At 38.3% G+C, this 25,332-nt stretch overlaps 1 protein-coding gene and 1 long non-coding RNA gene across 4 annotated transcripts in view; one reads left to right on the top strand and one right to left on the bottom strand.

Annotated features, from left to right (window-relative positions):
• Nucleotides 1-25,332, bottom strand: part of ROS1 (ROS proto-oncogene 1, receptor tyrosine kinase) — a 90,565-nt gene that overhangs the window by 41,006 nt on the left and 24,227 nt on the right. The window contains exons 13-27 of the mRNA XM_084890124.1: nt 22,241-22,737; nt 20,723-20,935; nt 19,788-19,898; nt 18,575-18,753; nt 16,580-16,771; nt 12,426-12,526; nt 11,032-11,246; nt 10,109-10,269; nt 9,613-9,757; nt 7,058-7,320; nt 6,748-6,811; nt 6,228-6,430; nt 4,427-4,632; nt 3,261-3,547; nt 364-540 (exon numbers count right to left, since the gene is read on the bottom strand). Of these exons, the coding sequence (XP_084746250.1) occupies nt 364-540; nt 3,261-3,547; nt 4,427-4,632; nt 6,228-6,430; nt 6,748-6,811; nt 7,058-7,320; nt 9,613-9,757; nt 10,109-10,269; nt 11,032-11,246; nt 12,426-12,526; nt 16,580-16,771; nt 18,575-18,753; nt 19,788-19,898; nt 20,723-20,935; nt 22,241-22,737 (3,014 nt within the window). The remainder of the gene's footprint in view (nt 1-363; nt 541-3,260; nt 3,548-4,426; nt 4,633-6,227; nt 6,431-6,747; nt 6,812-7,057; nt 7,321-9,612; nt 9,758-10,108; nt 10,270-11,031; nt 11,247-12,425; nt 12,527-16,579; nt 16,772-18,574; nt 18,754-19,787; nt 19,899-20,722; nt 20,936-22,240; nt 22,738-25,332) is intronic.
• LOC311625642 overlaps nt 1-25,332 on the top strand; it is a 62,393-nt gene that overhangs the window by 33,370 nt on the left and 3,691 nt on the right. For 2 of the 3 annotated variants that reach the window (XR_014795543.1, XR_014795545.1), the window contains exon 3: nt 22,401-22,535. This is a non-coding gene — a long non-coding RNA (uncharacterized lncRNA). Of the gene's footprint in view, nt 1-22,400; nt 22,789-25,332 lie in introns of those variants that run through there. The other variant, XR_014795544.1, reaches the window with a different exon arrangement.

Here is a 25,332-nt window from a genome sequence, read left to right as displayed (position 1 = left end):
TGACCTTGGAATTTTATGCAATGCTTTGTGTAACCATTGTGAGTCTAAAATACCATCAAATGAGAAAAAAGGCAGGAAGAAAGGAACTTTCGGGTCTAAGAAGAGAAAGAGAAACAGGCAGCAAGAAAGACAGGACCAGGATTTCCCATGCCTCTGGTTGCCTCCTGCAGCCCAAGCCGGGAATGCACGCATTTGCGATCCCAGGCAAACAGCAATCCCAGCGCACACCAAACCCTGGCAGTTTGGAGCAACACTCAGAGCATGACAGAAGAGTTGGAGAAACAGCCCAGCTAAGGAGTCATTAGGAGACTTTCCTGGCCTTGAGCTGGGAAAACAAGTTGACTAAGCCTGTGCCTTGATTACCTGGAAGAGGCTGCAGCACTGAACTGTAAGCCCAGATGCGCTCGCTCCTGGGGGCCTTCACCCGAGAGGGGATGGCCCCACGCCTTTTCTTGACTTGGTAAATCTCGCTGCCGTCCTGGGCTGTGGAGACCCAGTACAGGGATTCCCCATCCACAGTTAAGCTAACAAGTGTTTTTCCTGTTTATGAGAAACAAAATAAAGAACATATCTTATGCTGTCTACTCCAAACAATATGTGAAACCCTTTTTCTATATCATAACTGCTACATTTTGAATCTTCCTATTATTTTGATATGAAAAAATTACACATTTTATGTCATTAGGCTAAGGACTTCCCAGCTAGGTTCTCATTTTAGCTTCACATGAAGCCATAAGTAACTACCATTGGTATTAGCTTCACTTTGTAGAAGGAGAAACTGAGGCTTGGATGGGTTAAATAATGTCAAGGCCATAAGGTTAGTCAAGGGCAGATCCAGGATTTACAACTTACCGGTGTGACTCCAAGCCAAACAGTGCCTATCTGAAGGGAGGTACTAGCTGATAGGCGCAGGACTCAGTGCCTAGCTCGATATTTTTACAATGATTTGAGCTGAATGCACAGTAAACATATTTATCAAATTCGTAGATACTATTCAGTGTTTACTGTCACTAGTATACGTATATAGTCCCTGACTTGGAATTCAAAAATATCACCACAGAAGTAGGAAATAAAATGAAATGTAACAGGAACAAATGGAACACCTTGAATTCAAATTTAAAATCAACCCGAGAAATAGCAAATAAAAGAAATCTAGCCCAGTAATAGTTTTTAAAAAATAATGAAAAATAATGATGGGTTTTCAAATGGCAGGCAGCCCAAAGATGGAAAGCAGTAAAAGATGGCTTAGGCAGGCAGTGGCCTCCTGCACTGACCAGAACACACTGAGCACTGTGAGTCATGTCAGGGGTGACTTTTAAGAGAATATTATGTAGCTGAAGTGAAACCATCGGAGGGGGACCAGGGCAAAGAAAGATCTAGAAGCCACATCCCCTGAGGTGTAGTATACTTGACTTTTTCCTCTAAAAGAAATGCTTAGGATGGGCTATGACAACTATCTTTATCAAGTCAAATGGCTATTGCCTAGAAGGTGATTGGTTTATTCTTTTAAATGTAGAGGTCAGAACTCAGATTAATAAATGGGAGGAATAGGAATAGGAATGGCTACATATAAGAATAAAAATATCTAACATTCAGAATTATCCCCCAAATTAAGCAAACTTCCCAATAAAGTAGTATTATATATATATATATAAATAGGTATTCGGTCAAGACTGTTTTTGAGGAGGGATTTCCTCCAATATCATGATAACTAAATGATCTCTAAAGTTATTTCAATTTTCTAATATTATGATTATGGATTTCAATTATGGGTTCCCCTTTTTATACCCATAAGATAATGCCTACGAGGTAATTCTTATGTATCAGGTGTCAAAGGAAAATTATTCTGACACTTCTTAGAATGTGAAGGAAGACTTCAGTCTATTGCAATATTGTAGAGGGAGATATAATATAGGAGAGAGATGTACTCAACTCTGAATATAAAAGAGATAACTCAAGATTCATAACCAATGTGCACAATGAGAGGGTCAGTGGGTAAAAATGATTAGGAGGATACATCGAGGGTAAGGAGATTCTTGCTAAACTGGCCTAATAAGATTCTTGGTAAAAGCAAGCAAGAACATCCTGGGTGTGGTATGAGGGCCTTAATCAGATATGTAAGGTGGGGGAAATTCTCTCTAAACTGATTTAGCAGGATTCTTGCTAAAATTGGACTCAGCAAGAATGGACGTGGACGGCTAAGGTCTAGGCCTGAGGGCTCAGATGACCTAACTAAAATTTGATTAAGAAAAGAGACTTTGCCCTAGCCAGTTTGGCTCAGTGGACAGAGTGTTGGCTGGTGGACTGAAGGATCCCAGGTTTAATTCCAGTCAAAGGCACATGCCCAGGTTGGAGGTTTGATTCCCTAGTAAAGGGTGTGCATTAAGACTCCAGGACAATGAAGTGTACATCTAGGCCTGAGTTGTGTTTCAGCTCCAGGCCCAGAAAAGCAGGAAAACCAGACAAGCAGCACCATAGCTGATCTCACCCCTAGCTGCATTGACCTCTGCCCCGGGGCTGACACAATGAGTGGAGACCATGAGAGGACACACCTGGAAATTCGATGAATGTTCTATTGAGATCCTTCCCAGGGACCTTTCTTAAAATCCCAACCCTTAAAATCCCAACATACTCTCCCTCCTGGGAGCACACCCAATACCCACGCTTTTCTTTTTCCCTTCCTCTTCAGAAGGCCCAGCTCACTCCTAAGCTCCAAGGGCCCCTTTTTTTGCCTCTGTAATTTGTTTCCTGAGTCCATTTCTTTTATCACTCACTTCTTCTACCACTGTGACTTTCTAAATAAATTTTCTCTTATACTTTGAGTCTTGGCTCTGAATTTTTTCCTAACCAGAACTCAAGTACTAAGGTCTGAACCCACCGGTCTAACACCTGATGCTGTTCTCACCATCGCCAACACTAGTAACTACTTAACTACTTCACCAGGGTGTTGTGAAGATGACATGAGATAATGCATTTGGTTAGCATTCATAGTTTTTATAGTGAAGCTCAATATACTGTAGCTCTACTGTTAATAATACAATAATAAAAATACCCCTATAGATCCAGAAAATTATGTGGATGCCTACATAGAATTTTTCTGAAAACAACTTGACTTGAATTCTACAAGAGCATTTGGCATGGTTTAGAATAAGTACCGTGTGTATATTCTTTTGCATACATGTGGGATGTAAGCCCTTCTTAATGGAATACAAGGGGCTGCCATTACTAATAAAGATCTACGTACACACATGGTATCTTACCAAGCAGAGCAGGCATTGTGATAACTTGCCAACACTGGTATCCTTCCAGATCCATGGCCCAGATCTCTGGCCCTTTGATAAAGTATATCTGTGGTTTCTTTATGTGAACAGTATCAATAGTCATTACTCCACTCAACTCGGATTCAGTCACATTGCAAGAACATTGGCTCCTTCCATTTGGATGGCTTGTGGCTGTGGGTTGCAGAATGCGGTGCAAGGTCTGGTTGATAACACTGTAGTAGAACATCTGAGAGCCCAAATCGGAAACTTCTGTCCAATACAGGCGACTATTGGAGGAAAAATACCCTCCAACTTAATGAGTAAAATATATCATTTCAAGTATTTGTTTCTTATGAAGAACAATCATTTCTAATAATCAGGGGGACAAATGTATCTTTTAGAGAGAATATGTCCATGTGCCCAATAACCTTCTTCTGAGATGGAGGAGGTCACAAGCAATCTAATTTGTAGCATTTTCCAATGATTTCCCAATAAATGTGTTTACAGCTAAAGCCTTGGCCTATAATGACTTTAGGTGCTGTATTGTCTTATTAATGATTGTAAATATAAAATACATTTGCAACTTTTCATCAACACCTATCTCCATTCCTCTCCTCTCAATTTTGTTTCTGCTTCTGAATACTAGTTAACAATCTAATTTCAAGATAGATTATATCCACGCTATGGCACAAACAAAATACATCTTTCCAGCCTAAGCAACTGACACTCAGTTGCTGAGTAGAGGCCTTAAAACTCATCCTCTGACATCAATTAAAGATGGATGAGCGCAGAATAGCATTTTCTGTGTTTGACATGCTGTTCACCTACCTCCTGCTCATCTTCTGCCATTGTCTCCATCCCCTTCTTGACCTCACTAACTGCGGTTATTATTAAATTCACTGATATAAAAATCTACTTTGGTTTCCTGCTAGCAATTAACCTACCTTTAAGCTAGTTAAATTGTTAGTATGGATTCAGTTTGCATATTTGTGGTTGTGGGCTCATAGTTTATTTACATGTAGAGATACTTACTAAAAGTTAATGTAGTGAGTTAAGACTCCTAAGCATCTATGTTCCCATCATTAACACCTAATATTAAACCAAAGATATTGTATTAAATATGTCTCTGTATTTCAGCACAATAGAAACAGTTATACTTCAGATACCTTAACAGGGGATACACGAAGAAAGAGATTATTGTTGAATTTCTGTCGCAGATTTTCAGCTTCCTGGGATATTTCACCTTGTGTTCAAGATCGACATCAAATATTTGCATTCCATTTTGTGATTCTTTCAGCACAAAGTAGAGGTGCCTTGAAATCCAATCAATTGTAATAATTGTGATATCAAAAACACGTGCATCTTGGAAAATCTTAAATCAGGTAGAAAACACAGCCAAAAAGACAGTGGTCATTTTTTTTCAAGTTTGAGGACTTTTCCGTAACCACTCATATTAGTCATTTATTGCACTTCTCTTTTGTAATCCCAAACCTCAATAACTCTGGGTGTGTGCCATTGTAACATCGGTCTCCTTCTCACATAGTGTATTTTCCCTAAGTGATTTCAACTATTATACCATGGTTTCAACTGTAAACCATAAAGCAATGCCACAGACCCACATCTTCAGTCTGATCCCTCCTTGAGTTATTGATTCAAATATTAAACTGCCTACTAATCATATATGACTGATCCCAGGAAACAGAATCCATCACTCTATGTCTCAAATCTCCTTTTCGCCTACATTTTTTTTTTTTTTTTTTTTTTGGATTCGCAACATTCACCCGAGGAGCAATCCCATCAACTGTGGTTCATCCTTGACTTCTTCCTATCATCACTTCAAATTGTGAATTGGTCTCATTTTAAGTATCTCCACAATTTTTCCTCTCTTTTCTCACTTCACTGCTTCTCATTTCCTGCCTTTCCTATCTGGTTTTCTGTGATAGCCTCCTAATTGTCTCAGATTCAACCTTCTCTGAGTCATTAGTCACACAGCTCACAGAGAGGTCTTTCTAAAACACAGCTTGATCGTGTTAATAACCCACTAAATTTCTTTAATGGCTTGCTGCTTGCAAAGGAGGCCCCTTCTATGCAGGCTCCTGCCTACCTCCACAGCTTTACCACCTGCCTTTCACTCTACCCTCACCTCCATTTCCATTCCAAGCTCCTTCTATGTGGCTCTCTTGTTTCCCTGACTTAGCGCTTGTTGCTTTCTCAGCTTTTCCCCACCTTTACTTGGCTCATCTTCTTGGAATCCAAGATGTCTTTCCATCCTACCACAACCAACCTGGATGGTGCATCCATTCTATGAGATTCCACCATATCCTGCCCTCGGCACAGCACTTAACACTGTGTTCAGTCTGCCTTCTCCACTAGCAAACATTCAGTGAATGCCTACCAATGCCAGGCACTGTGCTATGTGCCTTATGTGCATTATCTCATTTGATCTTCACAGAAATCCTATGATGAGGTACTACATAACCATAGCGATTAAATAACTTGCTAATGGCCACAGATACAGTAAGTGGTGGAGTCAGAGTTAAATTCTAGGTTGTCAGATTCCAAATCTCACCCTCTTAATCACTATGCCAACTGTCTTCCTAGTGTTAGACCAGTACTAGACGGGGTTTGTTTAAGGACTACGCCTTTTTTTTTTTTTTCACCTTTATTCCAGGAACTAACATAGCCTAAACACAATAACTGTTTATGCTAAATTAATCCTGAATGGCATTTGCTCAAAACCTAATCTGAGTTTATTTGTGACTAACTAGTTATAGGGCATCTGTCATTTTCAACCATCCTAATCTTAATGCCTCAGTCACAGGTGAGTCATTTTAATGACAGGGCAGTGTGATATGCAGATCTTCTACTTGCTTCCTTTCACAATTGCACTGAAAGGCCTCTTAATAACAAACAACCTGGATAGTTAACATACTTCCTTCCTTTCTAAAGAATTACGTAGTGGTGTACCTCAGAGCTGGACTGATTGTGCAAGTTCAGAAGAAAGAGGGAGTCTCCCTGAGCATAATACGCCATTGCGTTATCAGCTGTGTAGCCCACGGCACTGATGTCTCTTTCCGCGGAAAACATCCACACAACTTGATCTCCATCCATATCTAACAAAACCATCTTGTTGCCCGAAAGAGTTATGAGGCATGGAAATGGGTTGACTTCTGAAAACAAAATACAAATAGGTAATATGTACAAGAAAAATAACTTGTTTACCAAAATTCCTGAACTCAATATGATGTCATTTTGAAATGGGTTTCCTTTTGTTTATCTACTACATCAGTCTCAATGGAGACATACTAGTTGCTTTAAGCCTAGGTATATTTAAGCATTTTGATTATGATAAAAATTTATTTTTTTATTCGACTTTAACTTCAGCTCAGAGATTATACTTATATCCCTGAGAATACCAAGAGTTAAAAAGTGTTTTGTTTTGTTTTTTTAAAACTCTACTTGTTATTTACATGGTTGTAGATAGTACCTGATGTTTGGGACTTTACCAAGTCAGAAAATGGTCCAGGTCCTATGGATGTGAAGACTCGAACCTAAAGAAAGAAAAAATTGAATTTGACAGTGTCCTCAGTGATAATAATTAAGTTCTGAAACTAATAAATTATTGAATTTTTTTATTTCACACTCTTTAAAAAATTTTTTTTAAATATGTTTTTGTTGATTTCAGAAGGAGGAAAGGGAGCGATAGAGACATCAATGCTGAGAGATAATCATCAATTGGCTGCCTTCTGCAGGTCCCTATTGGGGATCAAGCCTGCAATCCCAGCATGTGCCCATACCTGGAAAGAAACAATGTACCCAGGACTCATGCCCTCAAGTTGAAAAGACGTCACTGAGGGAGTGACATTGGCAGTAATCCAGTCTTCCAATGTTTTGTTGATGGCACTTTGGTTGGATATTTGATAGAAAATTTCAAATCTTGTTAACACACCATTTTCATGCTTAGGCTTATTCCACCTAAATTCCACCACAACTTCATTCTTATTGTGGTATCTTCCACTTGATAATATAAATATTCTGGGATTCTCTGGTGCTGATGGAACTGAAAAGCAAAGATACCAATAAAGCAGAAAAGAATAGAAGGTTGACTTTCATCACTCATGATGAGAGCATGGAGCAACTTAGTAATAACTCTTTCTCGTTTCAGATAGTTGAGGTATAGCTATCTTGTTCTTAAATATCTTCAGGAGAGACTATTCTATAGATTTCTTCAGGAACCTATCTTAATATTTTAGCAAATCTCCCTTATGTCTAATCTAAACCCCTCTTATTACCACTTAGGTACATCTTCTTGTCTGTGCCCTGTATCGATGGAAGGTGGCTTATTCTCCTTACAAAATACAATATTTACTCTCATTTCAACAGAATGATTCAGCTGGAGGTGGGAACGGCAGTCACCAGTAAGGAAGGCAGTAACATGATCTATCCTTGAGCTAGTTCAAGATAAAAAAATACAGCTATCGGGGATCCTTGGTCCTCTCCCCTTGAACCCTCCCAGGAGACAAGATGTACCCCAAGAGTATGATTTGAAGGTCACCATTTATCTTAGAGCCAAACCAAGCAATTCACTTTTGCTCAGTTCTTTAATTTCTCTATCTTTTAAAGGAAATGTCTCTTCCTGGTCTTCCAGTTATTCCTTTTAAGATATGATTCTTCTTTCTTCAGACTCTCCCACTCCTCTCTCCAATCACATTGCTTCTTAATGTTCAATGCTCATGTTGTTATCCAATCTCCAGGCCTTCTTATATTGCACTAACATGGGATACTCACTCTTCTTGCTTCATTCCTCAGGGCCCAGCTAGAGTTTCCCCTCCCTAAAGGCCTTCCCTAGCCATAGCATCTATGTAGTACATGTATATTGCCCGCTCTTAAGAATGTTGAGGCAGTTTGATGTAGGTGAAGGTTGCGCAATCTTGCCTACCATGCCATCACTACTCAGTTATCAGTCTTATTTCTATTATTAGCAGAATGTGTTTATCTCTATTGTTTTATGAGCTCCGTCAGAAAAAGTACCTGTTCCCAATCCTTGCTAAATCCTTCCAAATCTAGTATAGGACAGGGACACAGTAAGTGTTTAATAAATATTTGTCATTTTGAATAATTTCCCAACTATATTGTAAATTTCCTGATGGCAAAGGCCAGATCTTATCAATCTTCCTTACTACTCCCAACACCCAGCAGAGAGTTGATGGCCCCAGCCCTCTCGACACCCCCTTTAGATATAGTCAAGTTTATTTCCTCAGAAGAATCCAACCAAGGATGACATCCCAAGACAATATCAAAAATAGCATACTTGGACCCAAGTGCTAACTGCTCTGAACCTGCCTGAGCTTATGTGACTCATAGAAAAACATTGTTGAAAGAATCTTAATGTAAATAATATTCTTTATTATATTGTTACATTACATAATGTATAATTACATTACATATGTGTAATGTAATTTTATATATATATATATATATATATATATATATATATATATATATATATATATATATATATAATGGTAAATAGATGTCCATGCTTATTGAGCTCTTACTGCCTGCCAAGTCCTGTGCTAGGAAGTTACGTAAATTAAATCAATATGATACTATCATTTGCCAACATTTGCAAAAATGACTGAACGGAAGTTTGATGAAACTATAGTGAAAAGTCCAGACAAAATTCCAGCCCTGTCGCTTACTCTCAGTTTTGCTTGGGCAACTACTGAGCTTGTTTTCTCCTTTTCATAGTCAAGATAATAACACCTGTCTACCTACCTCAGAGCTGTGTAAGGATCAAATGAAATGATGTTTCTGACACATGATAGGTAGGTAGTAAATGTTTAATAAAAGAGTGGTACACATAAGTATGCTTTTTACACTTGAAAGTGATAGACACATGCAAAGATATAGGTAGTATCCATTTTAAAATATATTCCAAAGAAAAACAGTAAATTTAAACATCAGTTATTCATCCCTGGAAGATTCTGAATTACCTTTTAAGTGAATATCTCCCAATAAGCCTACCTCCCACAAAACTGTCTCTGTTCATAAATGCTCACTTTCCTTAGAAAGCATTTCACAAGTTATCTGAAACATGTTTGTGCATCTTGTATGTCATTACAGTGAAAATAAACGGCTCTCAAAAAATCTCTGAAATATACTTTTGGGATAAATTTTGCAGGTATTTTAATAGAGTTGTTCTAATCTCTAAAAAGTCATTGAAAGTGTATTGAATCTAAACACATCTATACAAAACTGAAAGTTATTCTAAAAAAAATTATCCGTCCTTTCTAGATCATGCAAAGTGAGATTCTGCCCTTTTCTTTCTTAAAGATTTTAACCCTTGTACCTGTTTCAGGTGCTCGAAGTGACAGAGATGTTTTGGGGCCCTTGCCCCAGTAGGTATAAGGAGTGACAGAAAGATTAAATAAGGCGTAAGGCTCCAGACCTTCCACAGTAAATACGGGTAAAGGCTGTTTTTCACTAGCCAGGAACTAAAATACAAACACAAAACATTATTTTCTTAGGGAGAAAATCATAAAATATTTTATTTAACTTAACTAAAATCTCCAAACTTTACATATAGAGTCAAGCTCTGCAAATTTGGAAATGCTGATGTGGTAAATTCCAATTAGAGTCTAATATGCCAGCTGTTCGCACTAACCACAAAGCAGTCAGAGACGGGCTGTAGACAAAGGGTCTCAGGAATAATCCTGACAGAGGCTAAGGGAGCAACCGGGGAGATGGGAGTGGCTCAGTGAAGAAATTACAAATCAGTATGGGCAGGGCTGGAGGCAGATGGTACAGTCTGTCTGAGGAGGAAGCTACTAGAACCAAGGCCATACCTTAGAAGGAGCACTAAATTCCACACTGTAGAAAATTACACCCCAATCCACTGCTGGGACGGCATGCCACAGGATTTGAAAACTTGAAGCATTTCCTTCAATCCTAAATGAAGACTCTTGAACGGAATCTGGGATCACCTTAGGGGTAAAGGAGAAGTTCCCTGGGAAGAAATGAAAAAAAAAAAAGAATAGGAGAAAGAATAGTTTTATAATCATCATTAAAAAATACAGTAATAAATAGTAATTATCAAAACAAAATTGTCCTTTATTTTAAAATATTCTGAAAATTAACGTATTTTCTGACCATTTCAAGCTGTACATTTGAGGTAAGAATAAACTGGCTGTGCCTGGCCAGCATGGCTCAGTGGTTGAACGTCAATCTATGAACCAGGAGGTCATGGTTCAATTCCCTGTCAGGGCATATGTCCGGGTTGCAGGCTTGATCCTCAGTGTGAGGCATGCAGGAGGCAGCAATCAATGATTCTTTCTCATCATTGATGTTTCTATCTCACTCTCACTCTCCCTTCCTCTCTAAAATCAATATATATATATATTTTAAATAAACTGATTGCAAGCAAACCAAAAGAAACTACTAAAACCCTTTCCCTCTTAAAACGTAATTCTTTTTTTTTTTTAATATATTTTATTGATTTTTTACAGAGAGGAGGAGAGAGGGATAGAGAGCTAGAAACGTCAATGAGAGAGAAACATTGACCAGCTGCCTTCTGCACACCCCCCACCGGGGATGTGCCCGCATCCAATGTACATGCCCTTGACCGGAATCGAACCTGGGACCTTTCAGTCCGCAGACCTATGCTCTACCACTGAGCCAAACCGGTTTTGGCTTAAAACGTAATTCTTAAGAAAAAAATTTATTTAGGAAGTATGGAGGAATGAGGGTGAACTAGAATAAAATATCGTACCTGGCAGAGGTTTGAGGGACGTCTGAATAATTGTGAACTGGTTAAATTTGGCTGGTTCCAAAACAGCGACACTGGTTCGCTGACCTATTTCTTGAGCTGTGATAATCTTAAAGCCATTGATCCAGAAAAGCCGACCACTGTAGTACATCAGTGCATTCTGGGAAATGTCGGAAGTACTCCAGGCTGCAAATTCTGTGATGGTGGGATCCCCAACACTGCTGAGACACAACACCAATTAGTGTGTGTATCCTAAATGGGGGAAGGGCTGGTACCTTCAAATACTGCAGGAAACATGTTTGTGTATATAAAAACAGAAAATACCTTGCAACAATAATTGTCATTATTCTTAGTTTAATATTTAGTTGATTTTTACCTTTTCCTTAAAATATTCCTAAAGCGAATTTTCTAGGGCTTTTCTTATTAATGTGATACTGCAATGGCAAGAGTGTTACACAGGTTTTAGTAAAACTTGTGGTTCTTGGTAATACCCTACATCAAAGTCACAACCCAGTGGCTGGTTTCTCCTCACTGAGCTTGTCTCCCTCCTATTCTTTGTTATTGACTTGCTTGCATCATTCTGGCCTCTTTGGTCCTTCTCTGTGTACTAGTCACAAGTCTCTGTTGCCCCAATGATACTTAGTAATTTCTAAAGCTTAGTCAAAATGCTTCTTTTCAGACCAGGGAATTCAAGCAAATAGACTATGGTTTAAATTGCTTTTAGAGATTTTTTTTCTCAATGGCAGGGAATTTTACAAGGACTTTTTAACTTTAACACTTTATTTGGTTGTTTCTAAAATGACTCCAATTATCTAATACTCAGTAAAAACTCTCAATGATTTTCTACCTTTTAGAGCAGAGATTTGACCTTTTTTAAGAATGATTTCTCCAAATCTTGTTAAAGTGTTGACATTTCCCTCTTTAGAAAATTATGAAGTATGACATTTAAAATAAAAATAAATGAAAGTCTTGTTTTGAGAATTTCACAATATCTCCTTGGGGGAAACAAAAACAAAAACTACCTCAGAGGACCATAGCTAGGACTTACGAACCTTATAAAGACGCATGTTCACTGGTGCTATTCCCATAGTCCCTGGTCTAGTAAAAGGCTATTTATTTACACCTACTCAGCTGTGAAGACAGTCTCTGGTTTGCTTTGTGGACTTTTACCCACCTGACAGTGTCTTCTGCTCTCTCTATATATACCCTATCACACCACATTCTACTATAATTACATGTTTACAAACCTATCTTTTCCCACAAGCACAATGCCTGCAACTGAGTAGATAATTAGTAACTGTTTATTGAAAAATGAATTCTCATGCATTATCATTTATAACTGAGGGGCAAGTCATTCTCTTCTTCTCAATCAATTGCCTTCCAGGGTTATTACTTACCCCTGCCCCCGAAGAACAGCTCTGTACAGGTGAATACATTGACTGTCTTGAACCAACCAATACAGGAGCCCATCACTCAGGTCTAAAGTTAGAGCAATTACCTACATAGAATATAAGACAAAAAAACAAAAACAAAACAAAACAAAACAAAACAAAACAAAACAAAAAAAGATAAAATATACAGCTGAAGGATACCTTTGTTGAACAAGTCACACTTAAGCTACAGATTTCTCTTTAAGGTCCTCTTTGGAACAATAAACTCAGTTTTGTTTTGTTTTAATTTTTATTTTTTACCTTTCACTGAATATAAAAATTATATGAGTATGGCTATTCCTATATAATTTGGATATAAGTGCACTGGTTTCCTAAAAATCTTCAAAAGGCAGGGACTGTTGCTCACTTCTACATACTTATCTCCAGCAGCAGCAGCAGCAGCCCCTGGGAACTTGTAAAGACAAATTCTCAACCACATTCCAGGACCTACTGAATCAGGAACTCGAGCCTGTGTCATGTCAAGCCTTGCCCAAAGCAAGCCATAACTTTGGTCTCTTCAGCCACATCAGACAATGAATTTCATTGCTGTTGAAATCGGTTGTTCTCGAGCATTGCTGCACATTAGAATCACGTGTGGGGTTCTTTAAACATCTCAATTTCCAGGTTGCATCCTATTACAGTGTGGTCTCTGGAGATGAAACCAATCCCCTGGATGTTATCTAATTCCCCAGGTAATTCCAATGTGTCACCAACTTTGAGAACCAACGGTTTAAACCATTTTAAATTGTATCTTCTGTTCATTATAACCAAAACATCCTGACACATTTTAAAAATGTAATACAGGGGTTTTATGTTTTATAATTGGTAAAGTCACATAAATATAAAGTCCTATTTCCAGCTGACATCTGAAAACCTCTCACTACTCTTTCTTTGACTTCTTGTTACTATCCTGTCTTAATTTATGTCCAAATGTCTAAGTAAGGCCTGAGGAAAGACTGCTTCTCCTATGAAATAGACTGTATGAGATAGATGTTACAATCAAAGAGATCTTTTTGCTTTCTTTGACTTTATATGCATTTTTCAAGTGAGCTGAGATTGCCAGGAATCTGACCTCAGAGTAGCGCATTCTCTCTATAGCAGGCCTGGAGACAGAGAGCTATCAGATAGGATTAAAGTTGATGACTATATTTTTAGCAAGACACAGCAGCGTATAAACAAAAATGATGAGCCAGTGAAAAATGTAAAAGGAATACAATAATGTATCCTAGAACTAAAAATACTTGCTACATTACCCAAGGCCTACTACAAAGACATAATTTTGAGGCATATGAGTATAAGAACCTTCAATGTTCTTATAAATCACAGCTTTCTGTTTAAAAAACAACAACAACAACAACAAAAACTCAACCTATTCTTTTCCCAAAAGGTAAAAATTTATTCTAGCAACTCCCAACCTTTTGGCAGTTGAATTATGTCCCATCTTCATGCTAAAAGAGATTTAAAAATATATATATTTTTTTATTGACTTCAGAGAGGAAAGAAGAGGGATAGAAATATCAATGATAAAAAAAAGAAATATTAATGATGACAGAACCACTAATTGGCTGCCTCCTGTACACTCCACATTGGGGATCAAGCCTACAACCCAGGCATGTGCTCCGACTGGGAATTGAACCATGATCTCCTGGTTCATATGTCGATACTCAACCACTGAGCCACACTGGCCAGGTTAAAAGAGATTATTGATTACTTTTTTAGTTAAAATGAAATCAGGTTAATCTTGCTTGATTATTTATAATGAGATGCAGTAGAGTTTTCTAAATAACAAATTAACTCTATTTTCTCTCTTTTTAAGTTTAGTTTTTAATTAAAGTATGGTTGACATACAATATTATATGCATTTCAGATGTACAACATGATAACCTGACATTTATATACCTTATGATGTGATCACAAAAAGTCTAGTAACCATCTGTTACCATACAAAGCTATTATGGTATTATTTTCCCCATCTGTATATTATTACATCCTTGTGACTTTTTATTCTATAACTGGGAGTTTGTGCCTCTTATTTCCCTTCACCCTTTTCCACCCACCTTCCCACCTCCATCCGCTCTGTAAACCATCAGTTTGTTATCTGTATCTCTGCTGCTAACAACCAGTAGCATGAGTGGAGGCATATAGATAAGACATCACACCATGAAAGCAGAGCACGGATTCACACTAACAGCCTTTGACAGGACTTAGAAATTTAAAGAAAGGTGTTTTTACCAAACATGCTCAAAAAGCTAACGATTTACTCTATAGAAAAGTTGCAGGGCCACTCCAAAGCTTTCCTCGGTGGAAATAGCTCCAGCGGCTAGATCAGAGCAGTGGAGAAATTACTGACAATATAATATAGGGATAGGAGGTTACTCTTGAGATGCAATCTTTAATACATTTTTACAAAAAATAAAAGTGCTCTCCCCTAACATTTTTTATTGAGACATAAAAAAATATTTTCTTTGTATTCAGATTCAAGTGGCTCCAAAATTTCATTTTTTTGACAGGAGTGATTCATTTCTGGATATGTGTATTCATTTCTATTTCTTTTAGATATCTGTGTTCCAATCTGTATATGCAAATCAGGTCCCTTTAAATGTCTGACAAATTATCCATATATCCAATGGAATTAAGGATGAGATGACTTAACTATTTGTTTCTTTGTTTATAAATGATCTGATATATCTGTATTATGTATATTTTACCTCTATTGACAAAAGAAAAAAAACAAACTTTTTAAATGTTCAAAACTTAAGAAATATCATAGGCACAAACAGTATGAGTGATGTCTTTCTTCTTCATGCTTTTTTGCAATTTATAAATTTCCTATAGTAGACATATATTACTATTACGATCAGAAGAAATTCAGAAATTTAGAAATTTAGATGAATACATAGAGAATAGTTAAAGAGGATTAAGAACAATGATTCTAGAAGTTGAGGAAGTAAAAATAATATTTGTTTTAAAAACATTCTTATATCAGATTGTTATTTAGACTGAATCACAATAATAAGAGGTTAGCTATTAAGCAGTTACCATGTGTTTGGAACTATTGCCATTACTTCCCATGAATTATCTCATTTAATCTTTGCAACAAGCCTGAGAGGTAGGCTAACAGTTAATATTCTCATTATCCAGAAAAGGAAACACACAGAGAACTCAAATATTTTGTTTGGATCTCAGACAGGTTTTAGAGCAGTCAACATCCAAAATTGACTCCAGCTGCCATAGCTCAATAGTGGAGCATCTACCCATGTACCAGGAGGTCAGGGTTCAATTTCCGATCAGGGCACATGCCCAGGTTGCAGGTTCAATCCCCAGTGTGAGGTGTGCAGGGAGCAGCCTATCAATGATTCTCTCTCATTATTGATGCTTCTATCTCTCTCTCCCTTTCTCTCTGAAGCCAATAAAAATATATCCTATATAATAAAAGTATAATATGCAAATTGTCTGAACAGCAGAACTTCCAGTTGGGGGGGGTAGGGTGGGGAGGGGGCAGTAAGCAAGTGGCTCAGGCCAGCCAAAGCACGTGCCAGTGGGCAGAGGGAGGGGATGGCAATGGGGGAGGGGGCTGAGTGGCTGCTGCAGTGGGGGGCGGGGCTGGCCACTCACCAGCCAGGGCTGTCCCCTGATCATCTGCCTGGTTACCTCCTGCAGAGGGAGGCCAGACATCCCCTGAAGGCTCCCAGACTGTGAAAGGCCACAGGCCTGGCTGAGGGAACCCCCTCCTTCCTCAAGTGCACGGATTTTGTGCACCAGGCACCTAGTTTAAAAAATAATAAATAATAAATCACCTAGTCACCATCCAACAAGCTCTGATATATCTCACAGAATTTCTAAGCCTATAAAAACAATCAGAAATTAAAATGCTTTTAAGTGTGGACCATTTGAGATAACGCAAACTACTAAAAATTTCCACCTTAAATTTAAAAAATTTAAATCAATTATGACAATTAAATGAAAGAGAAATTTTGCTTATACCAAAATCTTCCTGTAGCAGTGTTTCCTTTCAGATTCTACCTTAACTATACACAATAAGCAGAAACAGTATTATCATAACTATACAATAGCACTACTCAGAATTATTAAATAATCAGATCTTATTTTTAATTGGTCACCTTTTTCCCAGAAAACCAGGGCTGTGCCTGTAGTACAAGGGAACTCTCTCCATTTAGCCTGGTGCTTTCCACGGAGTAGAGTGTGGTCCAATAGAGATATCCACCAACAGAATCCACCACCATGTCATTCACCAACAGCTTCACGTGCGTCACAATATCTGTGTGTCCTGTCAGCACGGACTGCCTTTGTATCTATAAAACACAATCATAGGATTTTTAAATGACATCGTGATTTCTGAATAGTTTATTGCAATTATTATTAAACTGCTGCATTCACCAGTCATTTTTTCAACCATAAGTACGGATTGGCACTATGTACTAAACCTTGTAAACATAATACTCATGGTGCCTGCCCTCCTGAAGCTTATCACTTTTCATGTTCCTAAAGAGAAGGGATGTGCATTTATTTTGAGTTAAAATACTTGCTCTTTCTAATCATATATCCGGTCAAAACACTGCTGGCTAAGAATGTATTATATCGGATTCCTTTCTATCAATAGATTTTTCTAACATTAAATACTGCCATTATTAGTGAGTATGTATGATGTGCCTAGCACTATATATTTTTTCAATATTTAAAATATAAGCCCTGGTAACCCTCACAGTAAGCCTATTAAGGATTTCTATTCCCTATTTTTTTAAGAGTAAACTGGGCTCAAAGAAGTTAAGTAATTTTTCCTGGAGTTAAACACCTTTTAAGAGACAGAGCAAATAGTTGAAGCCAATTTTCATATCCATTCTTCTACTTTTTTCTTCTAAACTATTTTCCAACTAACCCATGTTAGGGAGCTGTCTCTAATTATCTGCGTCAACTCTGCTTACATGTCACTGGCACTTACGATTCAGACTATACCATAATGCTGGCCTCTAAATACATTAATTTGTGTATATCTTCTATTATTTCATTTATGTATTTTTATCTCATTAAAAGACCAGGGGCATGTGGTGATGGTTGCATAACACTGAACATATTAGAAACCACTCCATTTTACATAACAAAAGAGTGAATTTTATGGCTTGTAAATTGTATCTCAATAAAGTTTATATGTTTTTTGTTTGTGTGTGTGTGTGTGTGTGTGTGTGTGTGTTTTAAGAGAGCAGGGACATATTTACTATTTACTTTATATTCCCACCTATGCTATTCTCCAGGATCTAAATCTATTGGCAATAGATAAATGATTGGTGAGTGAATAAAAGTGCGTACAGTAGCACACTCTTGATTAGAAACCAATTTCAGTACCATATTGCTTGATCTGTCAGACTAGCGTTCTCATCACTAACCATCTTTCCTTTCAAAGTCTACCACTGCACATATGCAAGATGTCTTCGTGTTGCCTCCAGGTCCACTCTCAACCCTCTCCACCCTCCTCTTCCCCCTGAGGACTGACATCTATTGTATGAACAGCATTTCTGGACTCCCTTGTTCTCTGATTTCCAGTGAGGTTCAGCCAAAAGAAGCAGTAGCAGGGGATGGGAGGGCAGAAGGAAGGAGGGGTTGGGAAACTCATTCCCCCGGACCACGCATTATGACAGTGATTGTCAGCAACTCTCCTTAACCTACAGTCCTCACAGGTCTTCTCCTTCTTTCCTTTGCCCCATTTATGCCTGGAAGTAGTTATATCTTTCCACACTTGCTAGCCTAGGGCATGCTTTGCCATCCTTTGCTTAGTTTCCTTAACCCTGTCTACACCTTTGAAAATGGTCCCTTCACTTAGCTGGAGTGTGCTGTCTTCCTCCAGGACACTGACCCACTAGTGGACATTTTAATATATTTATTTTTAAGATATTGTTGGAAATAGTACACCAGAGATATAAAATTTCCTTCGCACATAAATGCATTTTAAGAAAAAATTCAGCAGACTTAAATATAAATATTCAATAAATAATAGCATAGATGGTACACTAATATGAAAAAAAATCATGAAAATAATATTCAAGCCACTGAAGTGGGTGGGCATTGCTCTAGAGCTTCCAGAATGCCGGGCTTTAACTTACCACATATGTCTTTCCAGCCCAGTAGAGAAAGTGACCCAGCCACTCATAAGCTAATGCCCCTGCTTCTGCAATGTTGGGCATGTGATAATTCTTGGAGATATTCGTCCCATTCAGCAGCCACACGTAAACATCACCTTTCAGGTCACTGTAGTAGAGTCTGTTGTTATACCAATCCATGTCTCAAAACAAAGTGAATTGTTAAAAGTTATTTTTTTTCATGTTTACTGACATAAGCATAGCAAGTCAAGAAATCACACTTGCACCAGAATCTAATAGCATATGCTAACATAGAAAGTCACCAGAACTTCAGGGGTTGGTCAAGAATATTTCAATAATGTTACCTCAAAATCTTTACCCCTGGAACTAAAGAGAGAGAGGAACTAATATTCATTAAGCATTTCCTCTTTCTAGAACATTGTCCCAGACACTTCTACTTGTCTCACTTAATCCTTAAAACAAAACTAGGAATTAGGAAGTATCCTCATTTCTGACATGGCAAACCTCAGACTCAGTGACATTATCTACTCTGCCTGAGATCTAGCAAATGAAAAGGGAGGGGAGCCAAGATTCAAGGCAACTCCAAAGCATTCTTTCCATTAGACAATACCTCCCAAGCCCAACTTCTTTGTTGGTCAAAGAAATGCTGTTGTGCTTTTGATGGCCAAGCAAATAGATCAAATAATTGGGTAGTTATAGAGGATGCCATCTTCCAGCAAGGTCTCTATTACATCATCCTGGACTGAAGACTTTTCTTCATTCTAATGTCTTCCCGCAAAATGGCCCACTCATTACTGAATAATCCTCTGTCATGAAATTCTTTCTTATTCTTTGTTTATATCTTCATGAAGCCTTTTCATGCTCCAGTCTTATAACCAACTCATAATCAATTACCGAAGCATAGCTGTCTTAGTGGAACATGTTGTTACGGTGAGACAACACTGATAGATTAAAATACATGAAAAATATATCAAAGCCTCCATGAAATGGGCATGAACCAATAGGTAACCTCACATTCTGTGAAATAATAAAGAGCATTCCTACTTGAGAACCAACATTTTCTTAACACTGTCCCTGGAGGTATAGGTCAGTCAATTTTCACCCTGTCATTATTGACCTAATACCAAAACGCTTGATTCTTTGATTTATCAAATAGCTTGGGAAGTCTGATGAGAAGAAACCTGTCATTCCAAGTGTATAGGGACTTGGCATTTACCTGACACATTCTTTATATCAGAGGATAAGAATTCTCCTGGGCCAAAGCTATTCAATGGTTTACTCCAAAGACCATCTTCTTTGACAGCCATGATAAATGGTGGTTCTGTAGCTATTGGGTTAAAAAAAAAAAAATTAATTGAAGAAAATATCACAGAAAGCATACTTTTTAAGGCACACATTTTATAAAGTAAAAGAATATCAACATTTAAAAAAATACTGTGGAAGGGTATGAGCAATTGTGTCTGCTTAATAGAATTATATATCGTACTAAACATACTCTCAGATTTTTACGTAATTATTTAAAATTTAATGTGAAGAGAAATGTATGATGATATTGCCTCTATAGCAATGTCATGGTTGTGGCAGAATTTGCTTTTTGGGTTTTGTTTTTGTTTTTGTTTGTTGTTTTGTTTTGTTTTGTTTTGTTTTGTTTTTGCTTTGGCAATTGGTTGCTATGTTCCCATTCAGAGCTCCCAGAAGCAATTGTGTTAACAGTATCAGTAGAAATGGTACAATTATCTTAACTTTTTTTTTTCTGCCAAGAGGATGATATTTAGCATAATTTGCAGCCCTCAACTTCTCTCCACATGACCTTCAGAGCTCAAGGAGTGCTATTGCTTAATAAACCATAAGAAAGAAGAAAGTCATGAAGGAGAAGAAAAATATGTTTTTCCCACAAACTATCTTTAGAAAGTTTGTGGGAAAAACATATCAAGCCAGACACATAAAAATGTTATTCAGTGCTTTGTGTGTTTTCCTAATCTCAGATAAACATACTCAAGAGGTCATCACACCCTCTTTTAACTTTTTACTCTATTGGAAGTGAGTAATTTTAAGGAACACAGGAGTAAGTCTTTTTTGGGGGTTTGTTTTTGTGGGTTTTTTGTTTTTTTTCTTACAAAATCCCTCCCTAAATCAAGAACATTTTCTCACCTGGCACCAAGGTAGTGCCCACCGAGGGCTCTGACCACGGGCCTGGCCCCTTGGGAGAACTTGCTCTCACGGAAACCTCGTATTGTGTGGCACTCTGCAGCCCGGGGACGCTCAGCACGATCCCACTGATGTTAGAGAAAACACGAGTGTTTTCGGGAAAGTCTTGGGTTGATATTTTCACCTCGTAAGTCCAGTTCTGCCAGGAGGAAGGGCCTAATCAGAAGAGTTAACCAATATTACTGGCCGGGATGACATCAGCAAGGGCGAGCAAAGGGTCAGGAGCAAATTCACCTCCAGCCTCACCTTGACTGGAAGGGTCATTGGGCAGTAATACCTGCTGCCCCACTAATCATCAGGGTTAGTTTGACGGTATCACTAGAACAGTGTCCCTTCCACCCATGCCACTCATCTTGCTTATTGATGGAGTCATTATTCCCAACAAATCAGAGGACACTTGGCTGCACAGAATTGACAGAGGGATGCTCTCTCACATCGCCAGGTGGAACCAGGCTCTTAATAAGCAAATGCTTGTGGTGAATTTCTAATATAATTCTAGTGCTTGCATAGCACTTTTTTCCCAGAAACCCAAACAATACCCCCCAAAATTTGCTTATTCCTTTTCAGCTGTCTTTGTGACATACAGCAAAGAGGCACAGCTAACTTTGTCTTAAAGGGGAAAATAGACAATGTTTGTTAAATACCCTAGGTGGCTACGGGTTGGTAAACTACAGTCCCGGGGTCAAATCTAGCCCACTCCTGTTTTTGTAAATGAAGTTGTACTGGAACACAGATACTCATTGGCAGATTATCTATGGCTGTTTCTACACTACAAAGACAGTGCTGCATAGCAGTCTCAGAGACCGTATGAGCCACAAAGCTGAACATCTTTATAGCTGGTCCTTCACTTCTAGAAAAAGTTTGCTGGCCTCTGTGCTAGGTATTGTTCTAAGTGTTTCCATTTATGCATCTTACTTTAATCTACATGACAACATCATAGAAAGAATTAATATCCCCATCTTCCAGTAGTGGAAACTGGTTAAGTAAGTTGTCCAGAGTCATTCAGCTAATAAATGGCAAGACCAGCCTTTGAGTCCATGCAGACTGGCTCACCCACCACACAAACTGCCTCTGCAGAGATAGAACTTCAGGTTTAGAGAGTTTTAGGAGGTAGCTAACATTAATTAAAAGGCTATGATGGATACAAAACCTCAACCCAAGTGCCCTAACCCCCTGGCTAATTGTCAGGCAGACTAGCTTGTCAGTGCCTGGCTCCTAGTAGACATTCAAACATTTGAGGCATTCTGTTGGGATATAAATGAAAAACAGAGAGAGCTTCCCAACGCAAAACTAATAAATGCAGACTAAACGTGTCAAAACTCCTTTTTGAGCTAAGTAGCACTCTGATGAGTGAATCATCACACCACATGAGCTCTCAAAACTGAGTGGCAATGTCAAGCAGTTCAAGCTTTCCTTTCCTTCCACTTGAGGCCATGACCACGCTGGGGAGAGGGCACTCACTGGCGCCTATGGTGAGGGCTGGAGGCTTCCACTGAACCAGGGCCTGGTGGGATCCGAACAGCACAGAGACCTGCTGAGGGCGGGCCGGCAGGGGGTATGGCTGGGTGTACCTGCTAAACATGACCAAGTTACCAAACCCAAACTCTTCTATGTGTCTCAGGTCACACCCCACGATGAACTCATTGAAAGACAAGGCATCCTGCCGGAAAACAGCCTTGCCATCGGTGACAAGGAAGTGATTGTTCTCCCAGTCAAAGCTCTTCACGTCAGCAAAGGGGACATGCGGGAGGACCAGGTGGGAAGCAGAGCCATCCAGAAAAGTTGACATGAAGACGTGGGTGGTGTCGTTGAAGTAAATGATCCGCTTGGACTTTGGCTTTACGGCAAAGTCTTTTAATGTGCAACTCTCCACAATGTGCATGGCTTCTGAGTCCTGGCCAGGTGGCACCTGGAGAGCCACTCTATAGATGCCATCCTTCAGGAGATAAAAGACATACCTGGTGTGGGAACAAAAGGAGCCTGGTTTGACTCAGTGCAAAAGTAGATGAGTAAGCTCCCCAACCCAATGCTTTATCCAACTGTGCAATCAGAATCATGTATCTCCGGAGTTAATAAGTACAGGGTTTCCCTAGTAGCAAAAGAATAAGGATATTTACTACAGATATACTCTATTCATTTAAGTTAGAAGTTGGAACATTGAAAGATTTTAGTCTCACTTATAGTGCTTAGCATCCTCACTTATACATGACTTTTTTAAAAACATATTTTATTGATTTTTTTACAGAGAGGAAGAGAGAGGGATAGAGAGTTAGAAACATCGATGAGAGAGAATCATCAATTAGCTGCCTCTTGCACACCCCCTACTGGTGATGTGCCCGCAACCAAGGTACATGCCTTTGACTGAATCGAACCTGGGACCTTTCAGTCCACAGGCCGATGCTCTATCCACTGAGCCAAACCGGTTTCGGCAATACATGACTTTTTAGAATCATAGAATTTAAAAGCAAAAAGGATTTAAGGATTTTTCTAATGGAACCTATTCTTAAAGGAAAGCACATTATATAAAAGTTACATAGCTAGACATGTTATTTTGTATAAAAAACTTTTCTCCCCAAACCACAAAATTTTAAGTCTAATTCTATCAATAAATTTTCCCATGCATTGTAAATGAAAAAAATGGAAGAAAGCAAAAACGTTTCAACCACTTTTTTAAAACCTCAGCTATTGGTTCATGATAAATATTTAGCAAAGCTACTTTGCATTTTTAGTAGACTAAGCTTTTAAAAATATTTACAATTGCAACAATAGAGCTGCCATTTTACAACTCATGAAGAAATACTGCAAAAGGAAGCAGGACCACCCAGTAATCAGAAGAAAGAAGCAATGGAAGAATTTTGAAAATTCATATAATTTGAAACCAAACATGAAAGGAGTTGTGCAGGAGAATTTGTAATCATGAAAAAGGAAACACCTTATTTTGCTAAAATTCTTCATTGACAATCAAATCTGTCAGGATATTAACTAAAACATAAAACTATTAATTTGAATGCAGCCAATTGCAGATTTGTGTTCATGGAGACAGATGTACTTTTGCTTAGTAAATCTTTCTTATCACAAACCCGTGGATTGGCAGGATTCAGAGCTACAACTGTCCAATCATTGTCCTCGTCCTATGCAGTCCCACTCTTGTTCTCCAGATGACTATCCCAAATCGTTATCAATATACTCACGACTCCTGTGCTAGAACCTTATCCTGAGATATAAACTTCATGCTGGGACATGAACCTACAATCTTCATCTGAAGGGAAGATTGTGGCAGGCAAAAAAGCAGAAACACCTTGGCTCCTAACTTCCTGCTTTTGTTTCCCAAGTTCAAATTGTTAAGGGATGTCAGAATAGATAGAAAAAACGTTATGGGGTGAAGATTACAATTCTTATACCGAAGCAGGGAAGAGTGCATTATCTCTAATGCTCATCGCCACTTGGGAGGGGAAAGAAAAAGAAAGGGAAGGTGAGGCGAGCTGGGGTGTGGGAGATAGAATATAGAGGGGAAAGGAGGATGAGGCAGGGACAAGGGGATAGGGGAAAGGTTTATAGCAGCAACACACTCAGTGAGGTTATAATTCAATGGTGCAAAATGATAGCATAAAAGAAAGCTTTTTTTTTTTTTTTTTAATAGCAGGAGAATCAACTTTTCCCCACATCTGGAGTGCTTTAGGAACATTCCCTACATGTTGCTCAAAGTTACAACTGGTTTTCACAGAAAGTCTACCACTGTATGAGGAGATGATTAGGAGAAGGCCTCGAGTAGGAAGTCACGTACTGGTGTCATCCCAAAATAGCTGTGTGGTCTTGGGCAATCACTAAATCAACCTCTTCTTTGCTTTCCTATTTATAAACTTAGGATATTGAAAGCACCTACATCATAGTGTTGAACAAGGATTAAATGGAATGTTGAAATAATGCACTTAAAACCACATATTAAGTGCCTTATAACTGTTCATTATCATTATTATTTCTAGTCACATTTCAAAATCTAAACAGAAATTAACCTTTCATTTATGGAAAAAAGAGCCACCAAAAACCTCACTGAGATGCATTTTGAGGGTTTGGTTTAGTGAGGGAAGTTCATTATTCTCAGAATGAGTCCTTTTATGTAATTGCCAGCAATAAAGGTACACTTAACAGGATTTTCCTCTTTTACAAATGAGGAAAATAAGATTCAGGTCCAAAGGACCTGCCTTACATCACAGTGTTTTTTTTAAATGTTTCTGTAATTCAGTGATTCTTTCACGAAGTTTAATTTGAGATCAATGGACTTTTTAAAAAGTGAAAATAATTTTATCCCTACAAGAAAGAAAAGCATTTACTAGTAATCCTACAAACACTGGCCTTGCTTGTTAGTTACTAACCTATAATTAGCTGGCCATAGTTAAGGAGTAAATCACAAGATAACTTTTTATGTGTTCATCCAGCACTTTTGATAAAATAAAGATCACAGGCATGAGGTTACTTGTTTGAGGTCTTATTGCAATATAGCAGCACACCTGAGCTAAAATGTGTCCATTCCATTTGTAGTGAAGGGAAAAATA

The sequence above is a fragment of the Pipistrellus hanaki genome (genome assembly GCF_964339955.1).
Source record: "Pipistrellus hanaki genome assembly, chromosome: 7".
In the NCBI taxonomy this organism is placed as follows: domain Eukaryota; kingdom Metazoa; phylum Chordata; class Mammalia; order Chiroptera; family Vespertilionidae; genus Pipistrellus; species Pipistrellus hanaki.
This window is presented reverse-complemented; position numbering and strand designations above follow the sequence as displayed.